This window comes from Loxodonta africana, chromosome 7, assembly GCF_030014295.1.
Source record: "Loxodonta africana isolate mLoxAfr1 chromosome 7, mLoxAfr1.hap2, whole genome shotgun sequence".
NCBI lineage: Eukaryota > Metazoa > Chordata > Mammalia > Proboscidea > Elephantidae > Loxodonta > Loxodonta africana.
Genome location: NC_087348.1, coordinates 79,586,584 through 79,609,160, shown reverse-complemented (window position 1 = coordinate 79,609,160; position 22,577 = coordinate 79,586,584). Strand labels below are relative to the sequence as shown.

General features: G+C 38.9%; 2 protein-coding genes across 2 annotated transcripts; both read right to left on the bottom strand.

Moving 5' to 3' along the window:
* Positions 1–6,155: 6,155 nt before the first annotated feature.
* On the bottom strand, positions 6,156–12,126 carry LOC135231705 (olfactory receptor 56A4-like). The gene is made up of 2 exons (XM_064288533.1): positions 8,958–12,126; positions 6,156–8,174 (listed from the first exon to the last, which is right to left on the bottom strand). The coding sequence occupies exons 1-2, from the start codon at positions 9,204–9,206 to the stop codon at positions 7,488–7,490; spliced, it is 936 nt and encodes a 311-aa protein (XP_064144603.1). The 5' UTR covers positions 9,207–12,126; the 3' UTR covers positions 6,156–7,487.
* Positions 12,127–15,827: 3,701 nt separating this feature from the next.
* LOC100660537 (olfactory receptor 56A4) lies at positions 15,828–19,073 on the bottom strand. The gene has a single exon (XM_023542051.2). The coding sequence runs from the start codon at positions 18,083–18,085 to the stop codon at positions 16,946–16,948; it is 1,140 nt and encodes a 379-aa protein (XP_023397819.2). The 5' UTR covers positions 18,086–19,073; the 3' UTR covers positions 15,828–16,945.
* Between the last annotated feature and the right edge of the window lie 3,504 nt (positions 19,074–22,577).

Genomic DNA, 22,577 nt, shown 5'->3' with positions numbered 1-22,577 from the left:
ATAAAAATTATTTTAAAATATATATATATATATAAGATGCAAACGGGGCTAGCATATTTTCGGTTTACGTATGTTAGTTATATCATGTTAGACACAAGTATAACTTTGTAATTGTGTTTATTCAGAGATTGTGTATGGTTTGGGGAGATGTGTACAGATGCCAAGTTGAAAAGGCATGGACTGTGATGGTTAAGATTTTGTGTCAACTTGAATGGGCCATGATTCTTAGTGTTTTGGCAGCTGTATAACACTGTGGTTACTTTTCTGTTTAAATTTGTACGTGATGACCCCCATGATGAAATCTGCTAAGTGGTACTGGCAGGGGTGGGTCCTGTGGCAGCTCACCACCGCCTCAGGCTTCATCTCTCTGCCTTCCACCATCTACTTCCTTTTCCTGCTTGACTTGCAAAGGTTGTTGGCTTGTTCTGGACCCAGCAGCTGTCTCTTGTCTGACCTCTGGTTCTTACGACTTGAGCTAGCAGCTTACCTGTCCATCTTGGATGTGCCAATCTTCATGGCCTGTGAGCAAGAGTCCTGCTCCCTGACCTACCTATCTTGGGATCGCCAGCTCCTGCAGCTGACTCAGGAGAAATCTTGCTCTCTTGCTTGCCAACCTTAAAGATTTCTTGACTGTCACAGCCTGTGAGCAGGATCCCTGCTCTCCAACCTGCTCATCTTCGGTTCACAAGCTTCTGAAGCTCCGTGAATTGGGAAAGGACTCTATCCTGATCCAAAGACTTGGGACTTTCCAACCCCTACACCTGCATGAGCTGTTTCCTTAATATAAATCTCTCTGTATGTATTTATTCACCTGCAAGCAAAATTTTGTTGAAGATCATTCAAAAATGACTGTAGCAGTATATCAACAGGGAACTGCCATAAATTCAGGCAGTTTCAGAAGAGGACATGGAACCAGGGATATCAATGCTGATGTCAGATGGATCCTGGCTGAAAGCGGAGAATACCAGAAGGATGTTTACCTGTGTTTTATTGATTATGCAAAAGCGTTCAACTGTGTGGATCACAACAAATTATGGATAACATTGTGAAGAATGGGAATTCCAGAACACTTAATTGTGCTCATGAGGAACCTTTACAGAGATCAAGAGTCAGTTGTTCGGAACAAGGGGATACTGATTGGTTTAAAGTCAGGAAAGATGTGCATCAGGGTTGTATTCTTTCACCATACCTATTCAATCTGTATGCTGAGCAAATAATACAAGAAGCTGGGCTATATGAAGAAGAATGGGGCTTCAAGATTGGAGGAAGACTCATTAACAACCTGTGTTATGCAAATGACACAACCTTGCTTGCTGAAAGTGAAGAGGACTTGAAGCACTTACTAATGAAGATCAAAGACCACAGCCTTCAGTATGGATTGCACCTCAACATAAAGAAAACAAAAATCCTCACAACTGGACCAGTGAGCAACATCAGGATAAATGGAGAAAAGATTGAAATTGCCAAGGATTTCATTTTACTTGGGTCCACAATCAACAGCCATGGAAGCAGCAGTCAAGAAATCAAAAGATGCCTTGCATTGGGTAAATCTGCTGCAAAGGACCTCTTTAAAGTGTTGAAGAGCAAAGATGTCACCTTGAAGACTAAGGTGCACCTGACCCAAGCCATGGTATTTTCAATCGCATCATATGCATGTGAAAGCTGGACAATGAATAAGGAAGACTGAAGAAGAATTGACACCTTCGTATTGTGGTGTTGGCGAAGAATATGGAATAAACCATGGACTGCCAAAAGAACGAACAAATCTGTCTTGCAAGGAAGTACAACCAGAATGCTCCTTAGAAGCAAGGATTGAGAGACTGCATCTTACATACTTTGGACATGTTGTCAGGAGGGATCAGTCCCTGGAGAAGGGCATCATGCTTGGCAGAGTACAGGGTCAGCGGAAAAGAGGAAGACCCTCAACTAGGTGGATTGACACAGTGGCTGCAACAATGAGCTCAAGGATAAGAACAATTGTAAGGATAGCTCAGAACTGGGCAGTGTTTTGTTCTGTTGTGCATAGGGCCAGTATAATTAGGAACCTACTCGACAGCACCTAACAGCAACAACAACATATATATTTTTGCGCATTACTGGTTTGCTTATCTAGAGAACCCAGCCTAAGACAGACTCCCAAGTCTGCTGTGCTCCCAGCTCTGCCTTCTTGGTGGTATGAGGTCCCCCCTCTCTGCTTGCTTCCCTTTCTTTTTAACTCTTCCGAAATAAAAGGTAGTGCAGCCCACACCCCAGGGAAACTCTCTTTACATGGGATCAGGGATGCGACCTGGTTAAGGATGTTACAATTCCACCCTAATCCTCTTTAATATAAAATTACAATCACTAAATAGAGGACAACCACACAATACTGGGAATCATGGCCTAACTAATTTGACACATACTTTTTGGGGACACAATTCAATTCATGACACTCCGTTAGGCAAAGCCTGTGTATTGTCGACAGCATTAGCCCTCTAAAGGGTAGGGTCCTTGCGAGAATTGCTCACATATGGCACAATCGCTTTTACTGGGTTTAAGAGAAGTAATTATTATATAAAGTCTTCCCTCAGTGTCTTCACACCAACGCAGTGCTTGTAGCTTCTTCTGGATTCACAATAGTACAGTGTGTGCTCTGGTATGTGACTCTGCTCTTGTGGACTCAGAAGATATTCCTGTAATGACACTGAAATATGTTAGGACTCATTTCAACACTCGATTCGTTTGTTAATTGGACAAAGGTTTTATAAACAATTGCTCTGGTCCAGGAACTTTATTAGCCCTCAGTGGTACAGAGAGGTATCAAATTTGATATCACTGAAGAACTCTGATTGAAGTTATGTAAAACATAAATCAGTATGGATCCTAGGTGGGTTTTCTTCTAAATAAAAGGAATTGAGAAGGAATGAGGTACAATTTAAGTGCAGTAAATGACTTGATAAAGACAGAAAGCCTGAGATGGAGTTAGAAGTTCAGTGTTCTAGGCATTGCACAACCACAAACAAGATGTATGACTGAAAAAATAACAGTAAACTCACTGAGTCTCAGATTCCACATCTGTTACATGAAAGCAGTGAATTACTTATTTAAAAAACATGTTTCTAGTTCTAAGAGTTTATGAAACCATCTCCTGCCTTAAGACAGGCATCATTCCCACAGTTGAGTCTTTCTTTTATTTTTTCTTTTTAAGCATTGTCAGGGAGATTAACCCCTACTCCCTCAAGAGGACAAGTGAAACTAAATGGGAACTTTGTATCAGGGGTAACAACCAAATACTACAGTTTGTGATTTTCTTCACAGGTCAAAGTCCAAGCCTGCCTGAAATATCTCTTCCACCACAACATTTACAGGTTCCAGACTGCACCCTTATTGCAAGCTTATTGTCTCCCCTGATCACAGGACTCCACATGTATTTACTTTTTGGCAATAGCTATGATGCCCCCACCAGACAAAGCGTTTCCCTCTGAAATGAGCTGAGTCATGCTATTTTATTCTTCTGCCTGTCCCCAGGATTGGCATGATCCAAGATGATTTACAGGGGAAATAGCAATTCCATCCAGGGAAAGTTTTACTCACACTCAAAATTATGGGTTCCTGCCTTCTAACCCCAAAAAGAAAATGCCTCAAAGTCCACTCTTAGTGTGATTCCCAAAGTCTGGATAATTTAGCTTTAAATAAAATATTTGATGAAAGGTGTAGTCTTCTATGCTTTGTCAATTTCTTTAATCCTACATCTAGTAATGAAAAGAATTTTAATCTTGAACTTTTCCTCATAGTCTTTGGTCTCACTGCTGCTGGACTCTTATTACTATCTGCTTGACAATGAAAATGCATTTATATCTCTCTAATAATAAGCAATAGTTACAGGCAAAATTAGGTTTAAATTCTGTTCACACAGTAGATAAACTATTATACAGACCATTATAAGTAAAATCACACTCTTAAAAACAATGGTATTCACAAGGTCTTAATCCAACATGATTATTATTAAATGCCAATGAGGATATTTCTGAAAACAAAAATTGAATCTACTTCTAAAGCAAGTCTAAACCACCACCACTGTTATGAAGCAGATAATTGCTTGTAACTTCTAAATGATATCTGTCCAACATCTTTCCATCAGTGGTCCAAAAATAATGGATCTGACTGTGATTCAGACTAATTTATTTCAGAGCAAATCCCCACTTTTCCATTAACTGACAGAAAAAACCTTCAATTGAAATGGATCCCAGAACTAAGAAATTTCTAAACTATTTCTACTAAAATAGAGTTTTGAAATTGATTTGTATTATTGAAAACTCTGCTTTTTTTTTTGTCTACTTGAAATTTAAAAAATTTTAAACTTATTTTTTAAAAATGTTATGCCAGATTTCCACATGAAAAACAGCAAATAGAGAAGCTCAGTGGCTGTATCCCACTCGAAGCACATGATATGAATTAGGCTTTTATTCCAGATACTGTCTTAAAACCTCAGGGAAACAGATAGGGAAGCAAGTTAATTGGATAAAATAGTTTGCTCGGTAAAAACTTGGCCACAATAAAATTTATACTGCTAAGCTCTGATTTCTCTTTCTCTCTTTTCTCTTTTCCTGCTCTGCAGAAAGGAGAAAAAGAAGCCAGGGAGTTTGAGGATGAATGGTGACTTCTTCCTGCTAAAATACTGAGAGTGGCGTATAAAAGCATGTCTAACGAACCCAAAACCCTGCAGTGACAAAATTGAAGACGAATCAGGTTTAAGCCTAGGAATGTACCTATGTAAGTCTAAAGGGGGAAGACAGTAATGTTTAATTAATGTTTATTAGTGACTAACAAGGAATATTAGCATTAGAAAAGAATGGTTATTAAAGTTAAGAGTTTATTGTAAAGGAAACGATTACATCACACTTTTTAATCTAAAGTTTAAATCTTACTTAAACAGATTTTCACAGTTTTATGCATAAATACTTGAAATTAGCTGATTTTGTGCCATGGTTTTTTAATTTTAAAAAATTCAGAGAAGAAATAAGATATACAGAATGCTTTATATTTTAACATTCAGTAAAAATATGAATGGAAATCTGGCCCTCTGAACCACAGAGCAACCATTTAGATAATATTAAAATGAATTTTTTTGTAACCTAATATTGCCTGGTATTAGAGACTCTTCTATCACAACTAGGCTTATCAGTCAGATACCTGAGAGGGCATTTCAACTAACAATGGAAATTTATCCAGTAGAATATTGTAGTGTCCTACCAGGCATCCCAGTGGCCATACAGGAAAAATTTTGGACGTTTCATCTATGTTTAGCACTTAATATGCACCAGACATCCTAGATGCTAAGGATAGCAAAAAAGCAAAAGTCTACGTATATTCTGGAGAAAAATTCAAGACATTAGATACTTAAATTAATAAATAAATCATTCCCCAAAATTATAAATGCTATAAAGAATAAAAGACAGTATAATGTATTACTGTCTCCTGAAGTGGGAGAGGAGGCCACTTTGAATGTGATTATTAAGGAGGTACTACTGTCTATGGAAGGAACCCTGGTGGCACGGTAGTTAAATGCTCAGCTGCTATCCAAAAGGTTGGGTGTTTGTATTAATCCGCTTCTTGGGAGAAAGATATAGCAGTTTCCTTCTGTAAAGATTTACAGTCTTGGAAACCCTTTGGGGCAGTTTTATTCTGTTCTATAGGGTTGTTATGAGTCAGAATTGACCCTGTGGAAACAGGTTTGGTTTTTTGGTTTGGTACTCTCTATGGAAGTGGTTTTTAAACTGAGGTTATAAATGTTGAGAAGTCAATAATTTGAACACACAGCATGAGGCTGTTCCACTCATATGGAACAGTAAGCACAGTGGACTAAGCCTAGAACAGGCACAAGTCCAAGAAGTAGTGGGTGTGCCAGCAGGGGGGTGGGATACAGACATGGGGTGGCGGAGGCAGAAATCCAGGGTGGTAGCCACTCAGGAGATGTCACTGCAGGTAGAAGGACCTCTGGTTTCAAGACAACGGAGGCCTGGCTATGAAAAGGTGACTGTCAGGGAGCAGGCCTACCAGAAGTATGGCAGTCAGTGCAGGATATTTAAATAGCAACTCTGCTCAGAACCAAAGTAGAGGCCCAATCCTACAAACCAGAGATATACAAGAGAAAAGATTGGAGTTTAAAGGCCAGGTTTCTATTGTCATAATAGCTCTAGAAAGCAAGTGCTACCACACAGAGATGTTATGTATTGGTTAAGTTTAATAGGAATGGTGGCTCAATACTAAAGCATCTGCCTCAAATGCTGATTGGTTACAGGGATTCATCCTCCATCAGTCCCATACTGGACACTACTGGGGGCAGAGCTGAGCCATATGGTAGAAGATGATTGAATCTGACTGGGGGTAGAGCCATAAACTCCAGATGTAGGGAGAAACAAACTATCCCCAGACACTTTACTAGGGATTCCAGGAACTGGGGAGTGGGGGGGTTAGATATTCAACTCTGTTAGTGAATGGTTTCATCTTTCTTTCCATCGATTAAGTATTTGATCACATCTTGCTATGAATGTCCTTAAACCTTGCATTAAATTTCTATCTTCCATTTTGAATATAGGAATTCCATTGCTCTGCTGAATTATGTTAATGAATGTTTGTTCTTATAAAAAATTGCATAATTTTTCATGTATTTGATAAAACCAACATATGAAATTTTATTAGTAAACAATACTGTCATTTAGATTAAGATTTAAAGTTTTAAATACCATCTATATTCTTATGACTCAAATTTCTGTCTCTAGTTTAAACCTCGCCCCTGACAAGTACTGTATCTCCAATTGCTTATTTTTACTTCATCATTTGGGTATTTATTAGTAATTTAAAAAGTACAGTTGAGGAGAAGAGTCTTCTGTGGAAATGGAATTAAGTGTCCAAAGCTGAACTTTTAATATTCCATGCCAAGCTACCTCCTCATTTAATAACAAATGTATTTTTTCCAATTGCTCTGGCTAAATCCTTGGTCTTGTCCTTTACTTCTCTCCATCTTTTATCCCCTAAATATGGAACCTCTGCCAATATTGTGACCTACACTTTAAGTCTCACTCACCACCTCAGCACAGGCCATTATCATTTCTCACCTGGACTATTGAAATAAAATCCTCACTGGTTTCCCTGACTCTACCCTTATCACTCTGGCATATCCCTTGCTGTATGAACTAAGAATAATAAGCACTCAGAATAAAAAGACTGAAAATTACATGGAAGATGTTGAATACTTCTTTAATTAATGAGTAATTGGCGAATCGGTAAGAACAAGAGATCCATATGAAGAAGAAAATGGATACATAAATGGTTCAACAAGGATTTGCAGAGGTGGTAGTGAGAGTAAATAATGTGATATAAGTTGAGGAAGGTTTGATTTCAAGATGAAGGTCGCAGCGCGGATGTGTTACTTGTTTATCTAAACAGTCACTAAAACATCTCAAACGTCTATACTCCCTGAGTTCTGACTCACAGGCTCAGCGCTGTTACTTTAGTAGCTTGACAATCCCCCGCTTGATTTCCTGGGTTCGTACCCCATAAACTATGGGGTTGAGAGCTGGTGGGATGACGTGGTGCAGGACATTGAGAAGAATGGGCACTTCTGAGGGCACTTCCTTTCCTGCTTTGTTTGTGAAGATGAAGACAAGAAGCAATGTGTAGAAGAAAAGTATAAGGATGAGATGAGAACTACAAGTACTCAAGGCTTTGGTGGCTGCACCCCCTGAGTTCAGATGCATCACAGCCCTCAGGATGAAGCAGTAGGATAGCAAAATGAGCACCAGATCAGACCCTAATAGGCACCAGACACTCACAAATTGATAGAGCTTACTTAGGTGAATATCCTCACAAGAGAGCCTTGCTACAGATATATTGGCACAGATACAGTTCTCCACCACATTGCTGGCACAGTAGGTAAGCCTGGAAGCCAGAACTGGGGTGGGCAGTGTGGCCAAAAGATTGCGGAAGACAATAAAGATGGCTGCATTAATGACAAATTGTTCAGTGATGATGGATGGGTAGCGAAGTGGGTGGCAAATGGCCACATAGCGATCATAGGCCATGACCAGGAAGGTGGAGGACTCCATGGGAAGGAAGGTATTCATGATGAACATCTGCAGGAAGCAGCCCGCAAAGCTGATGGGCTTCATGTTGAACCAGAAGATGAGCAGGACCTGCCAGAATCATTGTTCTCAAAAACGCTGTACATCCATTCTCACCCTAGAGGACCTAATCCTTGGGAAAACCCTCAAATGGCTTCAAACATTCATCTCTCCAAACCCTAACTCCATAACCCCATCCAGGACAGCATCCTCATTGCAAATACCTTCTATGTGCATCCTGATCTCCAGGGCCTGACTCAAGCTATGGTCTCTTCTTTCCATCCATAGGCCACACCCTTTGTTAATTTTATCTATTTATTTCTAGTTCTGTCCTCCCTGAGCTCTTACTCAAATTCTAGCTAGAAAGATCTACCCATAAAATGTAGCAGAGAAACATCAAAGTCAGTAAGAACAATATTTATGTGGACACTCACCAACCCCTCCATACACATAAGAAATATCTTCAAATTATGTTTTCTAGCTCATGTATGACATAAACACACATCCAGTTACATTAGAGAAAGGCAATTCTAGAGCCCTTCTTTGTAGGGGTGGAGGTCATTCAGGAGGAAGGCGGATCTCCCTAGAAGTAAGAAGAGAACTGGACTTTGAGAATATCATTGACTCATACACTAAGTGAGGGCCTGGCAAGTAAGAATTAATGAATCCTTAGAAAGGAATGGGCAGTAAGAATGAGAGGGGCCTATCTGGAGCTGTGATGAACTTGGTATGATAGTATGGGTGATTCACTGAGGATTTTCCTTTGAAGGGGCAGGGGGAATTATAATAGCAAACCAAGTGCTGTTTAGAGAAATATGAGTGAGTGCCTGAAAGAGAGCTCAAGGGGTGTCTGACCTTGGGAATGACTGTGAGGCAGAGGATGACATCCAGCATGGAGAGAATGGCAAGCAGGTAGTACATGGGCTGGTGCAGACAGGCCTCCTGTCGGATGGCAAGTAATAACACAAAGTTGGCCCCAAGGGCCAAAACCAGGAGAGGAGCTAGAGGTATAGACAGCCAGTGCTGTGTGTCCTGCATCCCTGGAAAGCAGATCATTAGGAATTCTGTCACCTGGGTCACTGTGTTGTTGGGAAACAATACCATGATTGGTAGATGGACCTGGAATTGGCTGAAAGAAAACAGACACTAATTCAGGATTTGACTGTGTCATTAATGGCCTTTAACAGATCTGCCTCCATTCTAGGCTTTCAAGCTTCTCCACCATTGTACTGACATAATAATGTAATGTTCAAATTGAGGCATATCGCTTCCCTGTTAAAAGCATTTCCTTTACATTCATAACTTTATGGATTAAAAATAACTCCCTTAATATGAGTATGATCCAACTCCAGACAGATTCCCAAATTCCTTCACACACACAGACCCAGCTACACCTGTAAAATGTGCTTTGCTTTGTCTCACCTTTGCATTTTTATGTGTCGTGGTCTTCTCAGAGAATCCCATCTTGCCCTCAAATTTCTAACTTCTACTTGTCACATTCTATTTGTCCCAAGTGAACATTTTCTCTTGGATATATTTTCTCCAATTATTCCATTTTTGTGCATAGGTGGATACCTTTCCTTCCCATTGCTCCTTAAATATCCTGAGTATACTGATAATAAAGTGTTAATAAAACTTCTCTCTACTCAATGAGTATTTTTATACTCATTGGTGTTTCCTACTTTTCTTTCATAAAGAACACGCTCCCTCTGGCCAATGATGGAGACTTGTCTTTTTTTATTACAGAACAGAGAAAAACACCAGGGACCTCACAACATAATAAACACTCAATACGCACAGTTCAGATAGGTAAGAACGAAAGATTATTAAAAGCATCGTAATGATTTTGATTCTTTTCCTTTATTATTTAGCATCTCCATCCCTTGTTCTACCATAAACCATTGGTGCTCTTGCTCAACACTAAGCAAAAGCCTGGAAAGAAAAAAGCATCAAGGAAAAAAATAACAATTTGGTGGTGAAAAAATATGTATAGAACAAGTTAGTGGTGAGAAAAAATGAATACAAAAATACCTCTGTAGTATCTTTTGAGTGTGTATGTGTGTGTTTGGTAAGTAACTGCTAACTAAATACTCTTCATTTCCTGGTAAAAAGAGAAAAGATGAGGGAATGAGTTTTCCAAGACAAAGGAAGAACTCAAGGAATACATAAACATGCCCTAAGATATGAGGAGCTTCAATTCTCTTTAAGTATCCTCTTAACCATCGCTGGTAAAGAAGTTGCCAGATTCTGCTGTGCTCCCCTCAAAAAGACAAGAAACATCTCTTACAGATGGATATTTGGGCTTGCTGTTGGGGCACTTCTAGGAACTAGGGCACAGAAAAAAAAAATCTCCCTACCAAGGTTAGATTTTTTTTTTTTTCAAATGTATACCGTGGGTGTCTCATCAGGCTTGTCTTTCATTTAGTCCCATGGCTCTCAAAAGTAAGTATGCATCAGAATCACCTGTGGAGCTTGTTAAAATGCAGATTGTTGGGCTCTACCCCCAGGGTTCTCAATTTCATAGGTCTAGGGTGGGCCCTGAGAATTTACCTTTATAGCAAGTTTCCAGGTAATGCTGATGCTGCAATTCCAGGAACAGCACTTTGAGAATGATGGACCTACCCTCAGTTGTGATATTGACCTAACCGTTGATTCAGACTAACCCTAATCCCAGACTGCTGCCTCAACTCAGCCAGCCAAAGTCACAGCTCTGCTCAGCTTCAGGTGTCAGATTGGCTGGTTCTATAACTATCTTCAGTTTAAACATATTTATTTAAACATAATTCTGCCCAACCACCAGCCTCCCAATTTGAAAGCCATCTTCCTCTTGTGGACTCTCTAGGAAATAACTTTCAGTTCCTTTTTATGCTTGTATCTCTCTGCTTGGAGCTCTAATTCTTCACAAGTCACGTCTCCTCAGATGATCAAAACGCCTCCATAAGGTCAAGGACAAGGCCTCCATTATGTTTTCTCTTCTTAGAGAGAAAGCCTGACACTTACAGCATGCTTCTAATATTCAAAGACAAAATCTCCTCTTCAGTCAACCTCACTGCCAGAGACAGATCTAAGCTAGCCTTCCAGGAGCTCAGCTGACACACATATTCTTCTGACATCAGTGATCTTCAGGATCCTCACACTTCAGCGTCTATAGGGTGCAATGACCTTCTCTGAAATAAACAGTGCATGAAGTCAATTGTCACTTATGTTTGGTTTTCCAGTGTTCTGTTCCCAAACATACCTACAGAGAAAGTCTGTCCCAAAAAGCGATCTTGACCAGCCAGCTACTTTCAAGCAGTGTGTGGCTCTTCAACTTCTCACTGCCCTCTGTTTGTGGCTGGAACCCCCTGGAAGACTTTATGAACATGGTATCTCCATTATAGCTCCTCTCCTGTGCCTGGAAAGATGAAGAATTCGCTTAGGAATCTGTTTCCCTTGGGATCCTGTCTCCCTGCAGATGCACACACACTTCCAGGGTGAAAAGAAAGATTTCTGCATTTGAATTTAAATGAAGTGAAACAGCAGTGCTCTCTCCTGAGGTGTCAGAGTTACATGAACTGAGACTTATTATTTGTTACGGAAAGTAAAATTAGTTAGGGATATGGAGGATATATATAAGAGACCCTTTAAGAAGACAAATGTTATTAATAAAGCTGGCTTCATTTTTCATATTAGTGTCATTCTTTAAAAAAATATTCCTAAAACGAGTACTTTATGATTTATCTTATCATTAATTTGTATTGTTTTAGAAATATCTTCACAGAGCAAAAATAAGTCACTTAAAGCAATTGTACAGAATCCCAAACACACATTCAAAGCATATAATGGTAATTAGACAGTAGTAAGTTAAGGAGACAAGTTTTAATTGTTAGGATAATCACAATCCATATCAATGATAACGTTAAATGCAAACAAGCCAATTAAAATGCAAAAATTTTAAATATGAATAAAAGAGACCCAATTGTCTGCTGCCCACAAGAAACCAACTTCAAATACAAAAATATGAATAGATTAAAAGGATGGGAAAGACATATCATGACAAAAAGGAAAATAATCAATCAACCTCATGAATACATATACAAAAGCTCATAAAATACTGATTCAAATCCAGTGATATGTGAAAATGATCATTTATTATGAACATGTGTAACAATATTTGAAATTGATTAATGTGATTTGCCACATTTACAGAATAACAAGTGAAGGCACGTGATCATCTCAAGAGCAGCAAAAAAAAAAAAAAAGCATTTGACAAATGTAAACACTCACCTAAAAACAGCAAAATATAATAGAGGGGAATTTCCTTGCTCTGATAAAGTATATTTCCAAAAGACCTATAGCAAACACTGTAATCAATGGTTAAGTACTAAAGATTTTACTCCTAAATTTAATTCAAGCATGTCCACTATCACCACTTCTTTTCAACATGGGACAGAAAGGTTGAATCATTACAATGTCTGTAAAAAAACATATAATACCTATATTTAAACAGAAAAAGAAATTAGGGGCTTATACCACTTCTGAGATTCTCAAAACCCCATGCACTGAAATGTTTACCCTGCAAAGACATATCTGATATGACCATATTCCATTATATATATACTTCTCCAACATTCCATTATACAATCTACTTCATTCCACGTATCATTTCATCCTTCCAACCTATTGTAGTCCACATTTTATTAATTTATTCCATTAGTATTTGCTAAACATGTTATATATGTTTGTTACCCTGTGTTATCCAGTAGGAAGTACAAAAATGAGTGAAATAAATCCTGACCTAATAGAATTTTTGAGATTAAGGAGAAGGCAAACCATGGGGGAATGGAATCCTTCTGGAAAGGGGAATGAGCAAGATTCTTAATGTTCGTAAGTTTTAAGCTTGTTTTAGAACTATCAAGCCTATAGGCTCACAATTCAAATGCTGTTAAAATTAGTGAGGCTAGCACTGAAATTTTAATTCAACATAAAGTATTCCACATGGCATCAAAAAGAAAAATTGCAGATAAGTCAGGAGGACCTTTATAAAAATCACAACAGAAACAGAGGTTTCCTTGTTCATGTGCCAAGTAGTTTCTTATCATTAAAGGAAATTGAGCAAATCTTGCATGGATGTTTAGTAAAGATTCTTTAGAGGGAATTAAAAGAGGATTCTAGATTTTATGACTTTACACATCCCATACATATGAAATTCTAGGTGCCCAGAAATCAGAAACATGACAACCAATATGGAAAATCTACCAACTGTTTTTCATGTTTTAGTTATCTAATGTTGCTATAAGAAAAATACCAAAAATGGGTGGCTTCAACAAACAGAAGTTTATTTTCTCACAGTGTAGTAGGCTAGAAGTCTGAATTCAGGGTACCAGTTTTAGGGGAAGGCTTTCTTTCTCTGTAAACTCTGGTGAATGATCCCTGTCTCAATATTCCCCCGTGTGTAAGATGTTCTCAGAGCAGGGACTCCAGGTCCAAAGGACATGTTTCACTCCTGGATCTTCTTTCTTGGTGGTTGTCTTAGTCATCTAGCGCTGCTATAACAGAAATAACACAAGTGGATGGCTTTAACAAAGACAGGTTCATTCTCTCACAGGCCAGTAGGCCAGAAGTCCTAATTCAGGGCATTAAATCCAGGGAAAGGCTTTATCTCTCTGTGAGCTCTGGAGGAAGGTCCTTGTCATCAGTCTTCCCTTGGTCTGGGAGCATCTCAGCTCAGGAACCTCAGTTCCTGGCACTGCTTTCTTGGTGGTATGAGGTCCCCATGGCTCTCTACTCACTTCTGTCTTTTATATCTCAGAAGAGATTGATTTAAGACACTATCCAATCCTGTGGTTCTCATCAATATAACTACTGCTAATCCATCTTATTACATCATAGTGATAGGATTTACAACACATAGGGAAATCACATAAAATGGTAGACAATTACACAATAGTGGGACTCGTAGCCCAGCTAAGTTGACAGATATTTTGGGGGGACACACTTCAATCCATGACAGGGGTAATGAGGTTCCTCTCTTCTCTGCTCATATCTCTCTCCTTTTATCTTTTTTAAGATAAAAGGTGTGACTCAAACAAGGGTGTGACTTAAGTAACGGTGTGACTTGAGTAACGGTGTGACTTGAATCACATTCTCTTGTAAGGCTGTGATTCAAGATATACCCAACACTGATCCTGCCTCATTAACATATAGAGGTTAAGATTTACAATACATTTTTTTTTTATCATCACAAAATGGAGGACAACCACACAATACTGGGAATCATGGCCTAGCCAAGCTGACACATATTTTGGAGGAACACAATTCAGTCCATGACAGTGTGTTTCAAGAGGTAAATTACAGAGAATTTGAAACTTTCCAATTAAAAAAAAAAAGGAATAGTAATATTGGAATGATAAATTGTGTACATATGTGTAGCCAATCTATAAGCACACAGCTCTCAATAGCTAATTTGAGATCTTTTCTTTTCTTTCTAGTCTATGTTCAGGGGTAATCTAACAATCTTTCATTGTGAAGAGCAGTGAATCTACCTGAACAAATCCAGCCAGACTGTGAGCCAAGTGCCAACATCTGAAAGGAGGCAGCAGGACGGAGAATTTAAGAGATGACTGAGGACAAGGACTAAGGGTGCCACAGCTTATCACTTTGAGCTTGGAATATGGAAAGGATTTTATAAAACAGTGCACAATAATCTTAGAAATTCTACTGGGGACTGAAGGGGACATATATGACAGGGTCATTACCTCTCCAAAGTACATAAAATAACAAAGAGCATCCTTCTTGCAGACATTAGAAGAAGCAGTGTACATAGGTAAAATAATAAAATGAGCTCTCAGTATCAGTTATTTCCATGTTTCAGACTCTACGAGAAAAGCTTCTCATGGATTAAGTCATCTAAATCTCGTAATAATCGTGTAAGGGGGTAATTATTCTTTTTAAGTTAGAAAACTAGGGCTAAAATTGATAAACCAAAAGTCAAGCAGCTTATCAGCAATCATCATTCTTTTTAAATTAGAAAACTAGGGCTCAAACTGATGAAACAAAGTCAAACAGCTTATTAGTGGTTAAACATTGTATCTGAGATTTAAATAAAAGTCAGTCTCATTCCAAGATCAACAGTCTTAAGCTTTATGACATATAAAATTATATTGAACTATGAGTCATATGATGCTCTTTGTTAGGTACTTTGGAGAATGTACTATATTAACAACCTGATTCTTGCCCTAAAAAGATTTCAATAAAAATAAGAAGCAAAACATGTGTATGGGAATTATTCAGTTTTATACTAATGAAACAACCAAAATACGTAAAGCATTGTATTATCAGTTATAAAAGAAAAAAATTGAAACGATGAATGAAACACTTTCCGAGACTCAGAATAGTTTGTAGTCTACTATTGGGGAAGATATACACAGGGCTCAAGATGATCAGACTAATTCCACTGAGAAGAGAAAAGGAAGGCATTGTGGAGTAGATGGACTTTAAACTGAGATTTATAACATGGGTATGTTTGCCAAATGAAGACACTGATTTTAGGCTTTCCAAGTAAAAGAGGATACGTCAGCATTTCTACATGGAAGAGGAGACTTTAACAAAAAAAAATAGAGAAGTCATAATCTGAAAATAATGAGCTGTAGCTGACTGGAATATTGGGTGAAAAGGAGAATATTTGAGATGTCTTGTATTTTGGTTAGAATAACTCTTTAAAGTTATAAAACAGAGAAGAGAGAGGAGATCAAAGCTATTATTTTGAAGAAAAACAGTAATATAAAAAAATTATTTTGAAAGACCCCAAAAATGGTTAGCTTTATCATTGATCAGCCATATTCAGAGACATTCTTGAATAATGCTTATAAAGTAATACATATATGAAGCTCTCAAATACTATCCAAAAAGAGGCCTGGTTATCAATGTAAATTAATCCCAGGAAATATTGACCAATACATAAGCCCCACCATATTCAAGGCATGATCAGGAAGGGAACTTAAAAGCAGTAAAACACTCATCCTTATTCAGCAAACCTGCTAATTTGGATGCCTGATTGCTATGGGAAGCTATGCTGGTTCCAACACGGGATAACAGGACTGACACAACAGGACTGAAAGTAGGATGAAAAAGTCAATTTAGGTGCATACCCAAGATAGGCAGGAGAGGGTAGGGATGCAGATGGTGCCTGAAATCTAATGATGAAGCCAGAACTTGGATAATCTATTGCACATCTGAAGAAAAGGACACACTCTTTCACTTAAAACACACTCAAAAATAATTCTTCTTAAAATAGAAAATACTCTTTAGAAAGAAGGAAAGAACTATAAGTAATTCATCTTCTAAGAAGTGACGTTAGCTAAAAATATTAGCAAGATCTGGCAAGACTAGAGGAGGCAGTGGATGGCATGTGTCACTCACTCACCTATAAGAATCAAAACTCTGGAATTAATTCTGTATCTCCACAAGAGACCCATTCACGGCACAAAACCAGGTTGAGCTGTATCAGGCTGAATCAAGAGAGCTAATACACATCTGTGTATTAAGCCATTCGGGAAATTGAGAGGCATTTGAAAAGATTGGAATAACATTTGTTCTTTAATTCATTAACCATTACACTCTAATTAATATTCTGCAATTATGGCTAGACAAGTCTCTGGATAAACTCGCAGGTAACTCCAGAATATAAAAAATGCAATAGAATTTTCTTCAAACAACAGCCAAGATATGGCTGTCTCCACAATCAACTGAAACATTGGGGAAACATAAATCCAAATTTATTTGTACAGCACCTATGTAAATTTCCTATGTACCATGAGAATTATTGTATATTATCAATTTCTGTTCCCATGGCAAGGTCTCATTCATTTCATTTCTAACAACCTTCTCAGCAATTTCTGGATTCCCTGCTTGATCTCCTTGGTTCTCATACCATAAACGATGGGGTTCAGAGCTGGAGGTATGAGGTGGTGCAGGATGTTGAGCAGGATGGGCACATCTGGAGGAATTCTCTTTCTAGCAAGGTTAGTGATGACCAGAACCAGCAGGACTGTGCTGAAGAAGAGGATGAGGATGAAGTGGGAACCACAGGTGCCTAGAGCTTTAGCCGCAGCTCCCTCAGCCTTGATTCTAAGCACAGCTTTCAAGATAAAAGAGTAAGAGAGAACAATAAGGATGAGGTCAGAGCCCAGCAGGGTCCAACCTATCACAAACTGGTAAAGTTGATTGAAGGTGATGTCATCACAAGAGAGTTTGGACACAGACATGTTAGTACAGATGCAGTTCTTGATGATGTTTCTTGAACAGTATCTGAGTTGGGAAGAAAGTATGGGAATAGGCATAGTAAGAAGACCATTCCGGGCCACAACAAAGATGGCAGCCCTAGCCACAAATTGATCAGTGATAATGGATGGGTACTGCAGCGGATGGCAGATGGCTATGTAGCGGTCATAGGCCATGACCATGAATGTGCAGGACTCCATGGTCAAGAAACTGTTCATGATAAACATCTGGAGGAAACAGGCAGAGAAGCTGATAGACCTGAGGTCAAACCAGAAGATGGCCAGGACCTTGGGGATGACAGTGAGGCAGAGCACAATGTCTAGCAGGGAGAGGAAGCTGAGCAGGTAGTACATGGGCTCATGCAGGGAGGCCTCGAGCTGGATGGTGATCAGGAGTGTGGCATTGGCCCCCATGGCCAGAAGGAAGAGGAAGCTGAGGGGCAGAGATAGCCAGTGCTGCCAACTCTGGAAGTTAGGGAAGCAGATGAGGATAAATTCAGAGACTGGAACCGTGGAGAAGTTGCTAGGTGATGCCATGTGCTGAATCCTGATCAGACGTTTCAGAGCAGCCACTTCTGAAACCTTGGAAGATAAAACAGAAATAAACCCATCCAGACAAGATGAATACCCATGGGGAAATAACTTATTTCTAAAAAACATTGAAAAATAACAGTTGAGTGCCTGGCAGTATTCTAAGTGTTTTATAGTTACAAACCCATTCATTCTGTTAAAACCCAGTAGAATGACCTGTTTACTGATTTGTTTGGAAAATTTCCTTTTTATGTCCCTTTTATTACTCTTTATAATTTCTAAATTCGGCTGATATTTTACAAGATCACCTTCCCTATGAGAGAATAATCATTGTCATTTCAAATTATACAGATGAGGAAACAAATCCAAAGGTAAGTAAAGATGTTTTACTAAAATCACAGTAGTGAAGCCATAATCTGAAACCATGAATTCTGAAACCATAGCTGAAGCCCTCAGCTACTACATTTTTCTGCTTCTACAAAAATACATATGCAAGTCCTCCTATTAGGGAGATCACCATAGACTCTACCAAAACCAGCAGAACTGCTCTGTAGAAGAGGATGAGAATGAGTTCACCTCATGTATGAGATGAAGCTGTCTGTCCTTCCTACAAGAGAAGACATCCCAGGCAAAGGAGACATCAGTCCTAAGTGGGCCACAAGAGAATATTTGAAGACATTATTAGAGTTATGACTGTCATTTATGCACAAAATAGGAACTTACACACACACACACACCCATTGCCATCAAGTAAATTCCAACTCATAGTGACCCTATAGGACAGAGTAGAACCAACCACCCCGTAGGGTTCCCTAGGCTGTACATCTTTACAGAAGCAGACTGCCACATCTTTCTGGTGAGTAGCTGGTGAGTTCGAACTGTCGATTTTTGGATTAGCAGCCAAGCACTTAACCACTACACCACCAGGGCTCCTTGACAGGAACTTAGAGATGAAAAAGGTACAGACTTTGAGATTTAGAAAAAATATGAAAAAAGATTCTGTTGTATAAGATGGAAGGTTGAGATGAGACCAAGAAGTTTCAGGTGTCAGTAATTTTGGCTCAACAGCAGTATTCCAAGAGTGAAGGATAGTAGCAACTGCCATCTTCATCTCACTGCACCTGAACTCTATGCCAGTCACAAACCCAGACTAAACAGGTGCTCACGCATTCCTGACCCACTACACCAAAACTAGTAACAAATAAATTTAAGGCACTTGTGAAATAACCTGTCCTGTTGTTGCCACACTAAGACTTATTTCAGAACATTGGTTGATATTAGGTATAACAGTAAGTCAGACATCACGTCCAGCAGGGAAAGGAGGCCAAGCAGGTAGCACATGGGTTCACGCACAGAAAGTTCCCCCAATGATGATCAGGATGGTGGTACACAGGAGTGCATTCCCAGAGACCCTATTTGTTTGAGGAAGTTCAAGCTCAGCCAGTTTTTATCAGCAATGGAGGTAGATCTAATGAGTGTTTGATGTCCCTGGAGTCTGCTTCGCTCTCTATTCTGGGAGAGCAAAAGCTTACTTCTCAATGGTGAGAGGTAAACGTGAATGTTTGAAGGTTGGAAGAAATACATTTTCCCTCCTGTTTTGCCTGATATGTCACATTCCATCCACATAGCCTATAGCAGCACTGTTCAATAGAAGTATAAAGTGAGACCATGTAAAATTTTAAATTTCTAACTGCCATATTTAAAAAAATAAAAAGAGGTGACTAATTTTAAAGAATTTATATTTTTTAAGTCAATATATCCAAAATACTCTTATTTTAACAGGTAAATATTTAAACATTATTACTTTTTATTTAAACATTATTAAAGAGCTAATGACATTTTTTTTTTCTATTAAGTCTCCAAAATCAGCTGTGTGTTTTATACCTATAGCACAGGGCAATTCAGACCATTCACAATTCAAGTTCTCAATAGCCATGTTGGCTGGTGGCTACTCTGTTGGACAGCACAGGCCTGTTGCTTGGAGGAACTAAACATTTCTCCTTTTATTTTGTTTAATATATGAGTTTATTCTTGGTGTTGGCCACATGACGTCTGACAGCTCTTGGGTTGTATATGGGAACTTCTTTCACTTGGTTCCCTTTCTGGGTGAACTCAATATTATAGGTTTTAGTCTCTGTTTCAACACTCTTTCATGAATGTTCCTGCAGGGATTGCTTAGTAAATTGATCTTTCTGACTCCAATATGGGAATACCCCATTAAAGCAGAGGGAAACAACACATCTAGAGCTCTCAGCATAAGTCAACCCAAACCTTAACCAGAGACCTATATTTTCCAGGAAACCCTCCTCCTTGACTCAGTAGATATCCTGCTTCCTTCTGTTCTTACCTTAAACCAGTGAAGATTTGTTGCTGTTGATTTGTTTTTAGAAACAATTTCACTCTTCAGTAAAAAGCACCAAAATTTCCAGATATGCCCAAATGTGGCATAGGAACGCCATTCTTTCACATAAAAGTATTGGAAACTGGAACTGGGTGCTGTTACCAAAGGTAGCAAAAGTGCTAAGCTTCAAAAGGTGGAATCACAATTAAATAACTCTAAGCTAAGCTTCAGAAATAAATTCAGATAAAAACCTATTTACCCTATTAGTCAGACCATAAAAACTTACCTGTGGCCAGATTCCAGCTACATTAACAAGATCTATTTTTGCAAAGTCATCTGCTTTGTTTCCAGTTGATTGCTGTGTTTTGTAGCTTTTTTTTTTTTCCTGGATCAATGAACCAAAGATAAAGAATTGACTCTACATCTAGTCTAGAGTCTTCTAGGGAGCATAGTCACTCAAGCAATAGAAAAATGTACTCTGCCCTAGTCAGAGAAGCAGGAAAAGACAATGATAGCTAAGACAGGATGAGACAAGAAGCCCAGGCTAAAGTAATCAAGGCAACTAGGAATACTTCTATTTATGACTGCTTGTTGTACCATCTGGCCCAGCCCCTCTGAGCCTCCAGAGGATGTTTTTATGACCCTCAGCTCCACTATGTCCCTTCCCGCCCCACAGCCAAAAGGTGCTAAGGCCATTTTAGGCATCTGGACCTGGGACCTAAGGCTCATTCCTCAGGAGGAGGGATACACAGAAGGAAAAATTCAGTACAGAAGTGGTGGTGAACAGGTGGACAGTTGAAATCAGAGGGACTTGGGGAATCTAAGTAAAGAGCACATACAATTTTTTAAATATAGTTCCATACTTAAGAAAGAGCTTCCTCTCATATATTAGGTGTACTCCTGGGAAAAATTATGTTTAAAGTGAAGATTTTAGTGTTATTCACAAATTAGGGTCATTTCATCATGGTGAGGGTGAGTGTATGAAAATGGCCTATGAAACGTAACATGGTATGGACTTATCATATTCTTTATTAGCCACAGCAAAACAGCTTAATAGAAAATTAGAATGGGTTGGGGAACCATTTATCATTAAAGATAGGTCATGATGTTGTTGTTGGTAGCTGCTATTGCATTGATTTCAACTCATGGCAATCCCATGTGTGCAGAGTAGAACTGTGTTCCATAGGGTTTTCAAGGCTGAGAACTTTCAGAAACAGATCTCCATCCCTGTCTTCTGAGGCACCTCTGGATGGATCCAAACCTCCAATCTTTTGTCAAGTGCTTAACAATTTGCAGCACCCAGCCACGTAGGTCATGATAAGAGCTTGAAAATTTGATTCATTCATTGGGTGAGTATGAGCTGCCTCTCATATGTGCCTTAGTAAAGGAGAAATGCCTTAGAAAGCTCCTGGCTACCAACAATGGGAATAAAGGAGATGGAAAGGATGCTAAGACACAGCCCCCTCTCTTTCCCCCCCTCACAAGACCTGAGTGCCCAGGCCTGAGATTGCAATTGTGTATTGAAAATGATGAGCTTATCGCTGTGTAAAATACTATCTCTATTTCTTCAAATTTGTTTCTGTGTATTCCTAAGGGAATCTTGATCAACCTCACCTCATGGGGCTAAGCTAGGACTGACTCGTAAGTAATGGCCCTGCCTACAGATATAGTCCTATCATCCTTTACCTTCCACCACTGTCACCTCTTCCTGGGGATGGACAAAAAGGAAGGCTCCAGCGAGGCTTTCTATACTGCCAGATTTATGTGTTGTCAATATGCGTTGGAAACCCTGGTGGAGTAGTGGTTAAGAGTTTCGCTGCTAACAAATGGTCAGCAGTTTGAATCCACCAGGCACTCCTTGGAAACCCTGTGGGGCTGTTCTTCTCTATCATACAGGATTGTTATGAGTCAGAATTGACTCAACAACTGTAATTTTTTTTTTTTTAGTATGTCTAAACTAAGGCATGTTTATAACTCAGGAAGACTCTAAATTAGGAAGGGCACTCGATGAGAGAAAGGAGAAATTGTAATAGAAAGGAGAGAGGTAAACAAAGGTGTTGACATCAAGGAAAAATATTATCATTCCTTTTCTATTGAGAACAACTCAGAACAAGAGAATAATAGCTTAGCAGCTTCTCTCAGATAATGTGCCCAGTCACAGTTGATTCTGAAAGAAGTTGTAGAGCTTCCTCTACCCCAAGAAGGAAAATCATACTGAAGTAAGGAATCCACTTGATAACCTGGCCAAAAAAAAAGGGGAGGAATATAGATTGATTTTGGTCTCTGTTTATTATTTTGGCTTTTTTACAGGTAAAACATGTTTTTTTAGTGATATTACTTTGA